Below are 18,094 nucleotides of genomic sequence, written 5' to 3' on the forward strand. Positions count from 1 at the left end.
AATTAATTTGAGGTTGGAAGAGATGTGCCAATGAGGCAGGAGCCAGCAGACACAATGGGGACACCTGGACAGTCCTGACTTTGCCTTTGGGGAAGCAGGTAGAAGCAGGGTTGAGCGACTGTGAAGTTGGAGGCAGGGGCAGAAATCACCAGATAAAATAAGATCAGTCACTGTGGTGCACACAATGGCGTGGTATTCACTGGTGGGGTCACGGTCCAGGAGATATGTGAGAGCTGACGCTCGGTCTCTGCAACATAGAGATCCGTACACCAGGAAACAAGGTACGACCTTTACTGGCAGGCTGGTTCAGAAAGTCAGGGCTAGATCTGAGAGCACAGAGGGCACTCAGTTGAGAGGGAGATGGGTTGGAATGGGGAAGGCTGTGCAGAGAAATCAATGTCACATTGACAGTTCTAAATGAAGAAGGTAAGCACAGTGACACAGTGGTTCGCACTGCTGCCACCCAACACCAGGGACCCAGTTTCTACTCCAGCTTTGGGTGACTATCTGCGTGGAGTTTGCATGTTCTCCCCGTGTCCGCATGGATTTCCTTCCATTGTCCAAAGATGTGCTGGCTCAGTGGATTGGCCATGTGAAAATGTCTTGTAGTGTCCAGGGATGTGCAGGTTAGGTGGGTTAGCTATTGTTAGAAACCCAATGTGGCATTAGAGAGGTCGCGCAGCTCTGGATGTGATGCATTCCTGAGGATAGGTGCGGACATGATGGGCTGAATAGCCTGTTTCTGCATTGCAGGGATTCTATGATGGTAGGTTGAGTGCAGGCAAAAGGCCAGAAGGAGGAGTCCAGGTGGAGGGAGAATGTTGGAGGTGTGTAAATGGGTCTGTGGGGTGGGGAGTGGGCTCTTGCCCGTTGAAATGGTCTCAGAGGAGAAAACAATGGAAGAAGAGTTCAAAGTCATGTTGTGCCTGCAATCCATTGAGGTGGGGCCGCAGAGGGATAATACAGAATCCTTTGCTGAGTACAGGACGTTCACATCAGAGTGGAAGGTCAGAAGTGATCATAAATAAATGACAGGAGGTGGGCTTGAGAGGGGGAATAGGGTCAGAGGCAAGCAGTTGGAAGGTTCCAGGATGGTGTGAATTGTTTCATCTTGTGTTCCTTAATGCCTGAAAGGAAAAGAACATTATTCCTGTTAGAATATCAGATGAGCTGGAGGAGGAAGTTGGTTTGGGTAACATTGAAGCTCTGGGCCAGCGTGAGGCGCTGTTGATAGAGACAGGGAACAGAGTGTGCACAAGGCAAGGTGACTCATGGAGTGTGGGTCTCAGGGTATGGAAGGAGCAGCAGCCATCTGAGGAATGTTGTACATCACCTGTGATGGTGGTTCGATTCCAGGATGACGGATGACACTGGAGTTTGAATCTATTTGGGGTGAGATTGCTGGGAATGAATCCATGCACAACATTGAAGAGTCTTCCATTCATGGGCCTCTTAATGAATGGGAATGTGGATTTGAGCCACAATCATATCTGCAATGATTGTATCACACGACACCGGGTTATGGTCCCAACAGTATGTTTGCAGACACAAGCTTTTGCAGCCTCACTCCTTCTTGATATGATAGTGAGAGGGGTGGCATCCTACATTGGCACCTACACCTGCAATGATTGTATTCAGTATTGGATCTGGATGAAGGATCTGAACAGCGGGACTGTTCCCACTTTGTGAGGACGGATGTATGGGCCTTTCCCAAAATAACTGTCTGGCCAGCCATCGGCTTCACTTCCACACCACAAGCAAGGTGTTGTAATGCATTCCCCTTTATTTCACAGTGAGTACACATTCCCAGCAATTAGGAAAACAACAGAGAAGCAAAGGCTAGAAAATAACGACTTATTTCCTCCAAAACAGAAACCTGTGAGTGGGTCAAATTTACCAGGAAAATAAAACCTTTCCTTAATGGTAGATTCAGCATGTGGGTATTGCAAATGTGAATTTTGCTTTTGCGGAAATCAGAATGGTGTTTCATTTTCAGTCTCTGGATGATAATCTGGACCAATTTAAAAGTGCTACATTTTGGAGCCTTAAACACATTCGGTGTCCCATTGGCAGGTTTCTGAGTGAATATATTGCCCTTCATATTGTACACAGTCTATGATCGATACAATTATATTTGTCCAGTTGTATTTTCACTGTACAGAATGTGTAACTATTCACACACGGATTGAAATTTTTCAAATTGTGGTAAAAAAAATCCTCTGTTTCTTTACACAGTTTAAATATTCTCTTGTAAGCAAATAATTCAATCTGAAACGAACAGTGTGAGGGAGGCCATGTAGAATCTCACATTTGACAAATCTCATGATATCACATGTAACAGCCTCAATACTCTGTGCTCTGCAACACCTCCCACTCTCAATACATTTGTTTCACAGGAATATTAAACATTCTCATGAGCATGATTGGGATAAACAAATATAATCCATTCCTGTGTGAAGATAGAACATTCTGGAACCGAGGCCTGTCACTAGATTCTTCTCAATCTCAGATTGTAGTCAATTTATTGAAAGCAAGCAAACGAAAAGAAAAATTGCTGAATACATGAATCCCTGTCACCCAATAGAGGATCTCCCACCCACGTACAATTGGGATTAGTCTGACGTATTTGTGCAGTATGGAGACTTTGAGGTCATATCACCAGAGGAATCACTAAACCCTTTCCACTCTTCTGCAAATCCATGTATCATAAATGAATGCAGTACATTATTTGAAGCCAAACCATTGCTTTAGAAATACTCACTACCACTTCCTTGCCTTTGTCTTTGATGCAATTTATTTTAATTGGGTAATGACAGGAGTGCAGTCCCCTGTGAAAATCAAAATCTCCCTCCCCGGGAATATGTTGTCACACTTTGAATTGAACACACACAAGAGAGAAGCTTTTTAAAATAATTAGACTTTCAAAGTATGAATACTGAATTTAGAACAATGTCAGAAAAGGCAAAACCCGCGTGACTGTCGAAGTTAAGAGAGCTGAATAAAGCTCCCCATGTCAAAATGAGGCAGTGTGGGTTGGAGACAAATCCTTCTCACTGCTGGTGGAGGGCAGTGTTTATTAACAGGGCCATCGGGGTCTGAAAAGAGGAGATTAGGGGAGTTGTTCAAACACCAAGTACTGACACATACGCAGACTGAAATCCAATGTGTACCAGATGGGAGATCAAAAAGTTTAGAGCCATGCAATAGTATTAAGCACATCTCACTGTTTGATGTCTGAAATATTCAGAACAATTTCAAATTTTCTTTTGAAAGGCAACTTCCATTAGCCCAAGTTGATTAAACCAACCAATGTAAAAGAAAGTTTTGTCAAAGGGTCTGTTGTCTGCTTCCAAAGCCTTCATCAATTGGAACACTCGGCCTTCATATTGTTCGCTGCTAAGGTTACTGCCATCACTTTCATCAAATGCCCTGCAACAGATTTAAGACAATGTACGTTTACTCTGGAGCATTTAGAGAGTGAAAAGAAGAGCAAGAGCAGGCTTTTCAGCTCCTTCAGCACTTAAAGCACCGTTTGAAATGATTGTAATCGAACCGAATGTCAGATGTCACAGTGAAACGATGTATTTTGGGTGAGGCACTTTCGAAAGCCTGTGTTTTCACACAGACCTGTTGGGCTATAACCTGGTGCCATGTGATTTCTGACCGTGTCCACCCCAGTCCAACGCCAGCACTTCCACATCAGAAAAACACAAAATGAAACATTTGTGTGAATGACAGAAAGAACATGAGCCACCTTTGGGTGAACTGAATTATTTGAATGGGGAGTGACAACCATGTTCTCAGAAGAAGAATCTAAAGGTTTTGTAATGTATCGATTCATGAAAAGATTCACGTTGACCAGCTTCTGCACCTGATGTCAACAGCCCCATGAATCACAGTCTGACTCTCGGTTGAGTCACATTGACAAAAGAGGTGACACAAGAAATGTCAAACACATGGGTACGATACTCTTCGAGAGCAATACAGCGAGGAAATTAAACTTCTCAAATCATCCTGGCAAAAGAAACTGATGGAAAAAAATTTGCTTTTGCAAACACATTCCATAAGAAACAGACTAACTCAAGACAAGTACACATGAACTAACCGGGAAGTGGTATTCACTGGAAATGACCAATTTCACATTTTAAATAGCTGATGCAATACAAGTAAATGTAACTGAATTCTGAGGCAATATGTTTGGCAAAATTTTGGCAATGCATGAAGTCTCAATGTGTCTCAAAAATCCACTTTTCTCAGGAAGAGTTCATCTCATCTTTGCTGGGCAAAAGTGGCATTCAAATATACCCAACAATTCTTTTTTCCATCACTATTGAGCAGGTGGCACAGCGGCTCAGTGTTTAGCATTGCTGCCTCACAGTGCCAGGGACCAGTGCCATTCTGTGTGGAGTTTGCACATTCTCCCCATGTCTGTGTGGGTTTCCTTCAGGTGCTTCGGTTTCTTACCACAGTCCAAAGATGTACAGGTTAGGTGGATTGGCCATGTTAAATTGCCCACAGTGTTCAGGGATTTGTAGGTTGGGTGAGTTCCAGGGGGATGGGTCTGGTTGGGATGCTCTGAGGGTTGTTGTGGACATGTTGGGTTGAAGGGCCGGTTCCCACATTGTGCTGTTTCAATGAACCGTCCAAGATCCAGTGATTGCAGATCGCCACCGAGACATTTCTTCTCGTCTCATCATGGCAGTCCTAGTGAGACAGGTCCCAGTGTCCCCTTCACACACCAGAACTCTCCGAAATATCTTCCATGTGCTTGGATAGCTCACACACTGTTTCAAGATTCAGTGCTTTTAGCTGATGCACACACAGAGTTTCTCTCCGAGCTACTGCATTCAACTTCTGTTCTGCTGGTTCAGATCAAAGAAAGATCGAATCCTCCAGCTGATTTATTGTACCGCGTCAGCTCCTACATCTTTCGCAACATGAAGGGACAGCTTCACAGAAGCTTTGACACGTCCAAGAAAACCATTAGAGAAACCTTTCTTCCTTTCTTACAGGAGTCCCAAGAAGAAGCAGAATTTTAAACCCTTTTGTCATACATTATACTCACATGAGATAGAACGGAGCAGAAATTTTATGTCCTATCTGAACCAATGTATCTGTTGGTTTAGGTGCTTCTTTAGCATGAGGAGATAATATCGTGAATACATCAAAATTATTTTGTATTTTGCCATCTTCTATGTATCCAATGACTCCCCAGGGTGGAGTGAGGGGAACAATTGTTTCTGCAGAAAAAAGGAAACACAGTTGCAGCATTTTACAAGGTGGTAAGTAGTAGCATTGCATACAGCGATTTAGAAGTTACAAATTGGGGAAAGGTGATGAATTGGTTAAGAGCCCACACATCTATCATTCCCTGGAAATACCTGTAGCCCTTGATTGACAGCTCTGACTGTGAGCGCTACTGTCAACGTCAGAATATTTATTTACACAAGGTTAAGAGGTTGAAGTGGCTGTAATCACAGTTTCGAAGGGTTTTGAAGCCTCTGTTTACTTCCCTGTCACAGAAAGAGGAGTGTACGGTGGGTAAATAGGCAATAGTGCCCCAAAGCACTGGGGAATTGAGGGGCGATGGAGTTTGTTTGAGGGGCATTCCTTACCTGGGGGATTGTGAGAAACTGTGGGGGTTGTTTGTGGCCAAGATGGGATGTTGTTTGGGGGTTGGGAGGTGCTGGGATGGGGTGCAGGTGGGCGCTGTGTGAGGACAAGGGTGCAGGGTCTTGCTGCTTTTATTGGAACTGGGAAGAAAAGGCTGCCTCCAAACCTTTTCCCAGATTCATGGCCTGGCTGCAGCCTACAGCTGGCTCCAGAATGTCTTTATTGCCATTTTCTCCCAGGGCCTGGGAGAGAAAACTTAGTCTCCAGTTTAGGATCAAAATCGAGGTCTGAATCTCAAGATTTTCCAGCCAAGAGAAACAATTTCTCCACCTTCGCATTTTCAAGTGTCATCACAAAGTTGTGCCTTTCAATGGGATCAACTCCTTCCAATATGTGTAGCCTCAACACTGAAATCTGGAGCATCTAATAATTATGCACAGCCAAATGAAAATGCTGCTTTCATTTCTATTTCCTATTTTCTCTTCATGAATCAATACTTCATCCATGTCAATAATTTGCCTCTAATGCTTACTTTCAAATTAGTCTTTTGTGAATAAACTTACCAAAATACTTTGGAAGTTGGAGTATTCCGCACGTACTGATTCCCTTTTTCCTAACTCACTCATTACAATCTCAAAAAACTGAATAAATTCTCAAGTATCTTTCAACATTATTTACTTTCATCAGACGTTGTGTTTCTAACTTTATTATCCAGCTTTCCTTCACTATCGGTTCCAATTTTCTCCCAATACCCTGCAGTTCTTTGTTTTTCACTGAAAAGTGACAGAAACCAATCTTATTTCCATTTTCTTTTTTCCATTTTATAGAAATTTGTGCAAGAGTTGTCAGTGAATGAGGTTATCTAAAATTCCAAAGAGATGTTGATCAATTAGGCCGATGGGCTGAGGAGTGGCAGATGGAATTTGATTTGGAAAAAGATGAGCTGTTGTGTTTTAGAAAAGCAAGCGAGGGCAGGACTTATACTGTTATTGGTTGGGCCCTGGTCCGTGTTGTCAAACTGAGAAGCCTCGTAGCTCAGATACAGAGTTCTTTAAACGTCACAGACAGACAGCATGGTTAAGAAAGCATCTAACATGCTTGTCTTCATTGCTGAGGCCAGTGAGTACAGGAATTGGGACATCAGGTTTTACAGGATATTGGTAAGGCCTCTTCTGGAGTACTGTGTGCAGTTCTGGTCACCCTGTCAGAGGAAGGATATGATTAAATTGGAAAGGGGACAGAAATGGTTTCCCAGGATGTTGCCAAGTCAAGAGGTTTTGAGTTTGAAGGAGTGGGAGGATAGGCTGGGACTTTGTTCCCCTGGAATGGAGGAGAATGAGAGATGACCCTATAAAGGTTTATAAAATCACGAAGGGCATAGATATGATAAATAGCAAAGTCTGTTCCTGAGGGTGAGTGTGCTCAAAAGAAAGGGATTGTTTTTAAGGTGAGAGGAGAAAGATTCAAAAGGATCCCAAGCAGCACCGTTTTTACACAGAGGGTGGTTCATACGTGGAATAAACTGCCAGAGGAAGTGATCGATGCAGGTTCAGTTGTAACAAACAAAAGATATTTGGACAGGTCCATGAATAGGGAACGCTTCGAGGGATTTGGGCCAAATGCAGGTCAGTGGGACGAGTTTAGTTTCGGAATCTTGGTCAGCATGGATGAGTTGGAACAAAGTGTCTGTTTCCATGATATATGACGAGAACGCTTTCACTCCATTTTAGCATCTGGCAGGTTTTGGATAATTACACTTGGCAGCTCCATTTTGCAGAACCCTCAGAGTTGACAGTCCAGCTGAAGAGTTTTGGCCTGACGCATTGACTTCCCTGGGCCTCGGATGCTGTCTGACCTGCTGTGAGTTTCCAGCTCCATATTTATTGGCCCTTAGATTTGGCAATCACGTTTGGCAATTTTAGGTCTCTTGAATTTCTCCAAAATTTTTGTCAGCGATTCTCTGCTCACCAGTCCCTTTAGATTTTTTCCATTTATTTTTCTCTCTCGTCTTGTGGTTTGAACTTTCTCTCTCCACATACCCCTGAATAGTGGATTTGCAAAGTGAGCTGGCCACGTCCTATGGAGAATCTGAGTAAACAGGCCCAGTCCCACGGGGACAATACTGAGCAGCCCCTGTCCCACGGGGACAGTCCCACACAGTAACCAGCACAAACAGGGTGCCCTTATATCCTGGGGCATGCAGGCACACCCTGTGAGTCACAGAGCACTGCGAACAGTGAGCCTGGAGCAGCATGTGGCCTGGGACCATAGAGCAGCATATATTTGAAGCCCCACAGCAGCACCCGGGAAATTGCCCCGGAGCAGTACCCAGGCAGTGAGTCCTGGACAGAGACCGGCGTGACGACACAATCCTTGCCTTAGAACTTACCTTCGAACTGTGGAATGTTAACCCCTTCATAGTTTCCTATTTTTAACTTATTTCCAATTCCGTCATTAAACAACAACTTCTATCCCTCTGCTGTATCCCAGAATTGTACCGAGGCGCTTGTACCGGAGGTGTCACATTCAGAAGGCAGACATTGTGAAGGTTTTTCACTGCTCTCCTGCAATGGAGTGTATGTGATAATAAAAGGATATTGCATTAAATAAGTTGATTTGGTTTCCCTGTATTTCTGGTGTACCATTTGTATCTTCCACTTTGAAGACGGAGACAGAATATTTTTTCACTTATGCCTTGAATGTTCCTCACAGGAGAAGTATCACAGCTAGGGAATGATAGAGGCAACGCCTGTTTTCGTTACTCTTTACATTTCTACAAAAGCGAATTCACAAACTGTTTTTCCTTCTTTGATAACAAGGTGTGGAGCTGGATGAACACAGGAGGCCAAGCAGCATCAGGGGAGCAGGAAGGCTGACATTTTGGGCCTCGACCCTTTTTCCGAAAATCCTGTCAGCCTTCCTGCTTCTCTCTATGCTGCTTGGCCTGCTGTGCTCATCCAGCTCTGCACCTTGTTAACTCAGATTTTCCAGCATCTGCAGTTCTTGCTATCTCTGTTATTCCTTCTGATGCCTTTGGTCACACAACTCTTCCTGAAATGCTCTCAATTGTCAGTTTTATTGTTGTTATTTGCAACTTTACAAAACTATTCTTTTCATTGTAATTCTGTCATTAAATTCAGGAACAAACTGTTGATGAACCTTTCTTGCTGAATTTTTAATTTTGTGTCTGTTCTTAATTATACTTTTCAATGTTTCACAAAATTTAGTAATGGCCGTACGGTTTAAACCCATTAACAAATTTATTTTGGCCAACCCTCCTCTCACACCAATGTCACTGTCTGTCACTATGTTCAAGGTTCTTGTTTGGGACCAAATAATATCACTTTCAGACTGAATGTGGAATTCAGTTCTAATGTGCTCATTGTCTTTTCATTGAAGTTGTGAGCTGTAAGGCAATGATGACAAGTATAGAAAGTGAAATATATGAAGTCTTCCCTCCGGCCTTTGATATTCCCAATCTCCATCGATACTGATTTTCCTTCTGAAAATTCTGAACCAGGATCCTTTCTCACCACTGCTCTTTGTCACCCTTTAATTTCAGGGCAGCTCCTTTCACATTCCCTTGATTTTTGTGAAAGTTCGCAGACTCTAGAAGATTTATTTCCCAGCATCGGTGACTTTGCAATAATACATCTGGGTCTTGGATTTGATTTCCTTTATTCTATTGATGTCCCCAGTTCATCGAACGTGCTACAAAAGCTTTGTACATTCAACTAAAGAGTCTTTCATTTTCTTCCTGATAATCTTTACATTGACCTTCTTCACTGATACGCTATTCCCACGAGACTCTCTGACACTTTCTATGCCACTCGACTTGCCCTTTCCCAGCTCACTCCTCTGCCCCGTTGCCTTGACTTTGGTCCTGAGGTTAGAAAATATTAATTTATCCCACCTAGTTCTGGCCCGGATAACTTTTTAATGCCCAATGACAAATTGGAGTTGGTGATGGGAATGGGAAAGTGAGCTTAGGATCCCGCTGCACCCATGCGGGGACAGCTTCCACAGATTCCAGTGGGTTAGTAATGGAGGGCACAATGCGCATCATCCTGGAGAAACAACTAAAACCAGCAAATCTGGGATCAACTGGTCAGTGTGTATCTCCACACAGAAAGTTTCAAATGAGCCAGGCCAAATAGTAAAGTGTTATTTCCTATTCCAATGTCACATTGAAGCAACAGCAAACCGTACCTTCATCGTTGTTGAACTGTGAATAATTGAATAGTCGGTCGAGGCCGGCCTTCACTGCATCTTTCAAATCCATTCCATGGACTCTTGTTTCAACCCATGGGGATGGATTAAATGTAACTTCTTCATAACCCTGAAACAAGAAAATAAAATGCATTCGCACACGATGTAACTGAAGTATCCCTGAAAATAATTCTGTTTAGGGGATTGTCCCAGGTGTCTGGATGAAACATTGGTGTCAGCCATGCTTTGAGTTTTAAAGAGAATTGGGAGATTTTGTTGTGAATCTTGCTCTTAATTTATCTTGTTTTCCATTCAACCATTTCACCTTGGTCATTTTTTGCATAATGGATCATTTTCTCCCTTGTGCTTTCAGTATCAAAACTACGGAATGTTGTTGAAAATCTTCCACACGAACTTTCCGCAGATGTATGTAAGACCAAGAGAAATTTCAACGGAATTCAGTTTGGGCCTCATTTCTCATTCAGAATTTGGGACAAAGCAAACCAATTTCAACAGAATATCCAATAATAGACATAGGAGCGAGGCAGAAATATTGGAGTCGCTCTTTGACTTGAACTTCACGTTCTTACTTTGTTCTGATACTTTCTCATCTCAGTCCTAAATGGCTTGTTCCCTTATTCTGACACTGTGTTCTGTGATTCGAGAATCTAAGCCAGCAGTAACACCCTTCCTGTATCTACCCTTGCCAGCCCTTTAAGAGTTTTGGAAGTGTCAATGAGGTAACCTCTCAATCTTACAATCTTCACAGAGTATACAGCGATTCTGATGTCAATGAGACCTGAGGATAAGCTTCAGTTCCCTCACATGTTTCATAACTGAGGTGTGGGCTCCTTATGGGCTACACGTTAGAGAATTGAAAGCAGTCATTAAATAATTTCCACTGGTACAAAAATGACAGAATGCAATAAACCTTGAACTGTACTCACGTTCTCCAAAATGGCGGTCTCTGGTAAGAGACAATCAATTTCTTCACAGAAGTTGTCCACCTCTTCCACCTTTTCCTGAGCAGCAACTTGATGTCCGAAGAGGACAGACACAGTTAAGAACAGTGTCAGCATCTTGGTTTCTGCTCCGATCCCTGTTGAACGCACTGAATGACTATCAGCACCTTCAGGTGGATCTGAGGTTTGAGCAGAGAACACGGATCTTTTTATACCGTTTTGGGGAATGATTTTGAATATGGCTTGCCCTCAGGCATGGCTGCCACATGATACAGAAACACTGAAGCTGAGGAATTATGGGAACATTACTTTGTTACACACCTTGTGATGATTCATGGGCCCAGACCGTTCTATGGATAGACAGAGATGGGACATACCCAAAAGGTACACATCAGGGTCCCTCAGAAGTCCCAATCCAATCTTGTTTCCTGAAGCCTTCAAGTAGGTCTCTCAGCCTGAACTCGATTGGGAGAATTTGAAGAGATCTGGATCACTGGCCTACAGGCTGCCGAGGAAATAATACACGGACAATTAAAAATCAGTTCCAACTCCTGCTTAATGATACAGCTGAGCCACTTGACTCCCACTCAATCCCCATCTCTGATGTCCCCCAATTCCCGGGCTATGCGTGGATACTACAACCCACTATTCAACTTATACTGTGTTGCTCTGTCTCTCTATGATCACCCAATGACACCCCTGACTAGACTACTAACTCCATTACCACCAGAACAGCCCTTCTGCTCCCAATGATCACCCATCATTCAACTACACGCCATCCTGATTTGACTCCCCCTGCCTGACCCAACTAGCACTCAACTACTTCTCCAGCTACCCATGCGAGCACATATCCTCACTGATCAAACAACAATGGCCTGTCCTAACTAACCTCACATCCTACCTAGGAACTACATGACCATGCCCAACTGCCCTTGTATCCTCCCAGGCTATCCTGGCATGCATACACGATCCCACCACACAAATTAACTAACCACAATCCTATCTGATCCAAATACCCGCACACAACATCGCCAGGCCCGCACAATCTGCCTCCCCACACTACTCCAGTATCTCCTCATCACTCAACTGCCTATCCCAACTGTCATTCAACCCAGCCATCTGCCAGTCTCTACCCTTCCCTATCTGCCACCATGATCACTCACCCACCGGCCACTCTCCGCCTTTCCTTATCTGCCACCCGGAGCGCTCATCCACATGCCACTCTACCCCCTTTACCTATTTGCCACCCAGAATGCTCAAACACCTGCCACACTGCACCTTATCTATCTGCCACTCAGATCACTCAACTACCTGCCACCCTGTTCCACCTGCACCCACAGAACTGACACCTCCTCCACCTGCCACCTAACCCACTTGCCTTACATTTACACTCTCTCTGTGGCTCCTCACAATGACTTTGGGATAATTAAACTCTTCGCCTTATTGGGACATTGGTGCTAGTGCTGTAAAAGGTGGGCATTGCTTCTGTGAACATTCCCCGTGCCCCTTTGTGTGGGGGTTCCTTTACTGGGTGAGTTCTGCAGGATCCTTCATGAAAAGACAGGCTGTAAAATGGGGGTGTTCAGTAACTGTGGCTGGATTCTTAGTGGGGTTTGACCAAAGTGGGTGATGTTGCGATGTGTGGCACAAATGGGGGTGAAGGCTGCGAAGGTGCATTTCGACGTTGGGAACATCTTGTTGCATCTCTGAGACAAGCAGTTTGGCAGTTTCTTGCTGTGCAATGATGAGCTGTCGATTGATGGCGATGGCTGTTTGCGGAGGTCTTTGTTGACGGCCTGATGCACCTCACTATTCTTCTGACTGTACTGTTACCAAACTTGTCAAACAAACTAGCCATCAGGAAAACCATTTGGAGTAGATATGGTCATCTTTGCTAATTTTCGATAGATTACTTAGTTTTGCTTCATCAAATTCTTCAATGCGGTCTCTGCAGATCTTAATTTCTTCAAGTATTAACACAAATTAATGGGAGTTCGTGGCAGTTAGATTTGAAGCTGGAAAAAACATGTAAATTGCCTTGCAAATTTTCCAGGCAGTAACAAATCAGAAAGAATTGCAGGTAAATTTTAAATGTCATTTGATAAAATCTACAAGTAGTAAAATAAATGGACCTGTTTTGTACAAATGTTCAAGAGGAGGGTGACCAACTTTACATTTTCTCACTGTTTTTCTTCACCTGACATGAGTTCAACCTCAAAAGATGTAAAGTATCATGTAAATGTTGCAGGGAGGGGGTTATGGCTGTCTTCATGTAAAGGAGGCAAACCAACTCTGTACCTCGCTCCAATACAAGATCGTGGTCAATAGCCCTGAAATCTGAACCACAAAGTGTTCACTGAAATAAAACCAGCATCCAGGGGCAAATCTGACACCAAAGTCTGCTTTTATATCCTGACAATTACAGGGCCTGCATTTCAGAGTTTACAATGTGTAGAGCTGGATGAACACAGCAGGCCAAGCAGCATCAGAGGAGCAGGAAAGCTTGCGTTTCGAACCGCGACCCTTCTTCAGAAATGCATTGCAGAGTCGCAGGGGGCTCCCTTTTTCACATCTGTAATTTGTTCATGAACTGTTCAGTCTCCCTGCAAGTATTATGCAGCAGAAACATTACCACCTGGATCAGTGCCTCCTGTGTTTGTATTGTTTCCGCCTTCCTGGGACATGATTATTAATGACAGGCTAACATTTATTACCCTTTCCCTGTGTCTCCTTTAGCAAGTTGTAATGTCGACCTGCTGTAGTCTGCATTGTGACTATTTGTAGGGAGATGGTAGGGTGACCTTTTCTGGACAAGAAACTGGTGAGACCTCAGTAGGAGGATTGCGCACATTCAGGGGTGGCACATTAGCAGAGGAATGTAGGACAGTGTGCAGAAACGATTTACATGAATGGTCCCAGGAATTAGAAACTTCACTTATGAGGCTAGATTGAAGAAGTTAGGAATGTTCTCCTTGTAGGGAAGAAGGCTGAGCAGAGATTTGATGGATTTTTCAAAATCATGTGCGAGCTGGATTGAGGAGGTAAAGTGAAGATGTTCCTGCCATAAAAGGAACAGAAATGAGAAGCCATACATTTAACATACATGTCTATCACTTGCTAATGCATATGACTGTCCGCTTCACACATTCCATGTCAGTGATGACGGCAGCATGGGTCCTTGTGCGGCTGATGAGGCTGATCCTGGAAACATACCTCCAACCACTTTTGGCAGGTGTTTCTGGGATTTGGAAGTGGCCTCTGACCTTGAGATCATTGGCGTTCCTTTCTCTGGTACTTTTTGTGTACTTCATCTTCCTGACAAGTGTCCTCAAAGAATTGTGTGGCTTCATATTGGAGATTCCTCCAAGTCAGTTTCTTCTGAACAATGGACCCCATGAGGTGATATCTTATTGTTTTTCTTGAGCGAAGCTGTCAGTGAGTCTTCGAAATACTTCATTCGTCCTTTGCTTCTTTGCCCAGCTGAAGGAAGGCACTTTGATAGTTGGATCATGGACATCTCTAGCACATGGCTGGCTGGGGGTGCGGGGGTGGGGGGGGTGGGATTGGTTCCGTATGATCATAGCCTCGATGCTGTTGCTATTGGCTGAACCAAGGCTGCTGCAATTAATAGACCTGTCCTCCCAGCTGATGTGGACAATCTGTCCCAATCAGTGTTGAGCATAACTCTGAAGGTTCTTGAGGTACGATCTCTAGGTAGCCCATGGCTTGGAGCCTGATAGAGAATTTGGGAGATGACTGCCTTGTCCACAAGTGTCTTGGAGTCAGCACAGATGTCAAGGTCATCGACAGCTCTCATCCTTATTTGCCCAAAGGTGATTCTCCCAGACTGGATGTGATGCTGAATCCTGCATTGATACCAGCCTGAGGTGAGAAGTACTTTCCTGGGTAAGGGAAATGTTCCAGGTTTGAGAGGATTTTTGTGGTGATCTATGTGGAAGGGTTAGAACTTGATCTGGAATTGAATTGACAACAGAAATGAGTTTTCCTGAGATTAGGGCTGAGACGAATTCTTCAGAATGTTTCAGCAAAGGCATGCAATGAGGAATGAAGATCCTCTTCAGAGAGAGCACAGATAACAATTGTCATCATCGTACTGAGGTCAGTATCATTTTCTTCCTGGGTTTCGACCAGGTGAGGTTGAAAAGTTTCCTGTCCATCCTATAGACAATGCCCACTGCACTGGGAATTTAGCTCTTCACAAGATGGTGAATGGCAGCGACGAAGGTAGAGAAAAGGGTGGGGCTGATGACCCATCCCTGCCTGACCCCTGCCTTAACCTCAAAGGATTCTGTCATATTATTGCTGGTGAGGTCTGTCACCGACATCTTGTTGTTGAGGAAACAGAGGGTTTTGATGAATTTCATTTGAGAGCCATTGATTGACTGAGTTGAAAGACTCCGTCAGATTGATGAAGGATGTAGAGAGTGCCTAGTCATATAGAACGGTTTGTGTTGGCCCTGGAAATTCTCTTAGAGTTGCTGAGCAGTGAAACTCATGTCCACAGTTAAATGGTTTGATTAGAAGCTTCACTAGTTTTCAGGCAAGCTTTCCTCTCATATGGATGATGATCTTCCTGCTGATACAGAATGGGGAGATTCCTCAGAAGTTCCCATAGTCCACTTGCTCTTTTCATGAGGATGGAGGCGATGGTAGCATTCCTGACATCCACAGGGATTTCTTCTTTTCTTCTCCTGGAGTTTCAGCAGCAGTTGATGAAGATGGTAGTGAGCTCTGCTCTTCCAATTGGAAAATCTCAGGCTGGAATCTCTTGTACTCCTGCAGTTATTCCATTCTTCACGTGAAGAATTATTCTTCAACACTTGGGTGGGGATCCAAGATTATTGTTGATGAGTGGTCACTGGATTAACTCTAACAAGTCTCTGCCAACGACTGTTTCATTGTTTGAGGACTTCTATTGTTGTATTCTGTCCATCAAAAGCTGATGCTTTGTGTGTGTCTCTGAAGATTAGTTTCCCACAGAGTGGAAACAGGCCCTTTGGCCCAACAAGTCCACACCGCCCTTTGGAGCATCCCACCCAGACTGACCCCCTTGAGCCCACACACCCCTGAACACAACGGGCAATTTAGTATGGCCAATCCACCTAGCCTGCACATCTTTGGACTGTGGGAGGAAACCGGAGCACCCGGAGGAAAACCACGCAAACACGGGGAGTATGTTCAAACTCCACAGAGACAGTTACCCAAGGCCGGAATCGAACCCAGGTCCCTGGCGCTGTGAGGCTGCAGCGCTAACCACTGAGCCACCATGGCTCCCGATGAGTTTCCAAGATTTCCATCCTTACCCCACGTGGGTTTGACGCCGAGGGTGTTGGGTCTGCACATTGCCGTGGAGGCACTGAAGACACCTGGGTTTCAAACTTGTCAGGAAGGAGTTGAAGCTCTTCAGCTTTTTCAGTCTACCATTAGTTTCTGATCTCTCTCTCTCTCTCCTTTCTTTCTATCTCAGTCATTGCTGTTTTGAAGAGTTCCTCTCTTTGTCTCACTGGTGGCGTTGTTTTGCCAGGTATGGAGAGCTTTCCTCTTCCTGTTGATATCGACTTGGATGATGTGGTCATTGCTGTTGATCCAGTCTTGGGGTTTTCCTGGTTTTGTAGCTGATGGTTTCTTCACGGCATGACATGATGGCTGTCTTCAGCTCTTTCCAGATTTCCTCCACTCCCTTAAAGTGAACACTTTGGAGAGTTTGCTGAAGACATTTTTGGAAGTTTGCAAGTCTGCCTGGTTTTTGAAGCTGCTCAACATTGAGTTTTTTTTTCCTGAAGTGTTTTGTCACCTTCAACTGTTCATGGTGGTGTCCAGTGGACTCTGTGGAGTAGATGAGCCAGTGACCTACCCAGAACTGCTGTGCACTGGTCATCACTTTGGTAATGAGGACATCCTTTTGGTCTTGGGATTGAACAATGATGTGGTCAATAATGTGCCAGTGTTTTGATCTTGGGTACTTCCAGGGAGTCTTGAACTGGTGTTTTTGATGTAACAGTGTGTTGGTGATGGGAAGGTACGAGTCATAGTCCTGCCAGACAACAGGGGTGTTGTGCGGTTACAGAGAGAAAGACAACTGTTGTGAACAAATTTCTTCAGGACATGCTATTCTCTCATCGCCACTGAAGTATGTCCACAGAGACTGGTATCCTATCGTCTATCAATCTTTATTGACATGTAGACAGGGTGATGAAGAAAGTGTTGAGCACACTCACCTTCATCGCTCAGACATTTGAGTAGACAAGTTAGGAAGTCATGTTGAGGTTGTCCAGGGCAATGGTGAAGCCTCTTCCAAAGTACTGTGTCCAGTTCTGGTTGCGCTGTAATAGGAAGGATAGTATCATGCTGCAGAGAGTTCAGAAGAGGATTACCAGGATGTGTTGGGAATGGAGGTTTTGAGTTATACGGGGAGACTGGATAGCCTGGGACTTCTTTCACTGGAGCATAGAAGTTTGAGGCGTGACTTTGGAGGAGGTTTTAAAATCATGAACGGTGTAGAGATAGTGAACGGCAGGTGAATTCTCCCGAGGGTGGGCATTTCAAAATGAGGGAAATATATTTAAGGTGAGAAAAGAAAGATTTAAAAGGACACACAGTGCAACATTTCACACAGACAGTGGTTCTTTTGCAGAATGAACGTCCAGAGAAGGTGGCAGTTACAGACATTTTGATAAGGATATGAATAAGAACAGTTTGCTGGAATATGGGCCAAGCACAGGCAGGGTAGGGCTAGTTGAGTTTGGGATTAGGGCCACCAGACCTGGTTGGACCGAAGGGTCTATTTCCATGCTGTATGTATCTACGACTAGAACTCTTGGATTTGTCTTTTTGCATCAATAGTTCTTTTGTAAATTATTCCATCATTTTTCTTGATTGCTGATGTCAAACCAAATGATCTGTTTTCTTCTTCCCTCTTTTTGTGGGTGGCAGTGTTAAAATTTGCAAACTTCTACTTCATTGTCTCAGTGTAAAATTTATGGAATTTTGGAAATTCATAACTTGCCCCTCCACTCGCACAACAATCATTTTATTTAAAACACAAAGTTGAAGACCATCAGGTCCAGAAGCTTCATTCCTGATGAAGGGTCTAGGCCCGAAACGTCAGCTTTTCTGCCCCTGAGATGCTGCTTGGCCTGCTGTGTTCATCCAGCTTCACACTGTTATCTTGGATTCTCCAGCATCTGCAGTTCCCATTATCACTTAAATTCCCCCAGCACTTTTTGTCTGCTGATATGCAACTGAACTTTGAATTCATGGAATTCGGTCAGAGTTAGATATCAGGATAT

General features: G+C 44.0%; 1 protein-coding gene across 1 annotated transcript; it reads right to left on the minus strand.

Annotated features, from left to right (window-relative positions):
• Positions 1-1,765: 1,765 nt before the first annotated feature.
• LOC132209557 (uncharacterized) lies at positions 1,766-16,148 on the minus strand. Its single transcript, XM_059645689.1, has 7 exons — positions 16,060-16,148; positions 14,490-14,686; positions 12,698-12,748; positions 10,770-10,963; positions 9,823-9,952; positions 5,066-5,240; positions 1,766-3,429 (listed from the first exon to the last, which is right to left on the minus strand). The coding sequence occupies exons 1-7, from the start codon at positions 16,146-16,148 to the stop codon at positions 3,255-3,257; spliced, it is 1,011 nt and encodes a 336-aa protein (XP_059501672.1). The 3' UTR covers positions 1,766-3,254.
• Between the last annotated feature and the right edge of the window lie 1,946 nt (positions 16,149-18,094).

The sequence above is a fragment of the Stegostoma tigrinum genome, chromosome 4 (genome assembly GCF_030684315.1).
Source record: "Stegostoma tigrinum isolate sSteTig4 chromosome 4, sSteTig4.hap1, whole genome shotgun sequence".
NCBI lineage: Eukaryota > Metazoa > Chordata > Chondrichthyes > Orectolobiformes > Stegostomatidae > Stegostoma > Stegostoma tigrinum.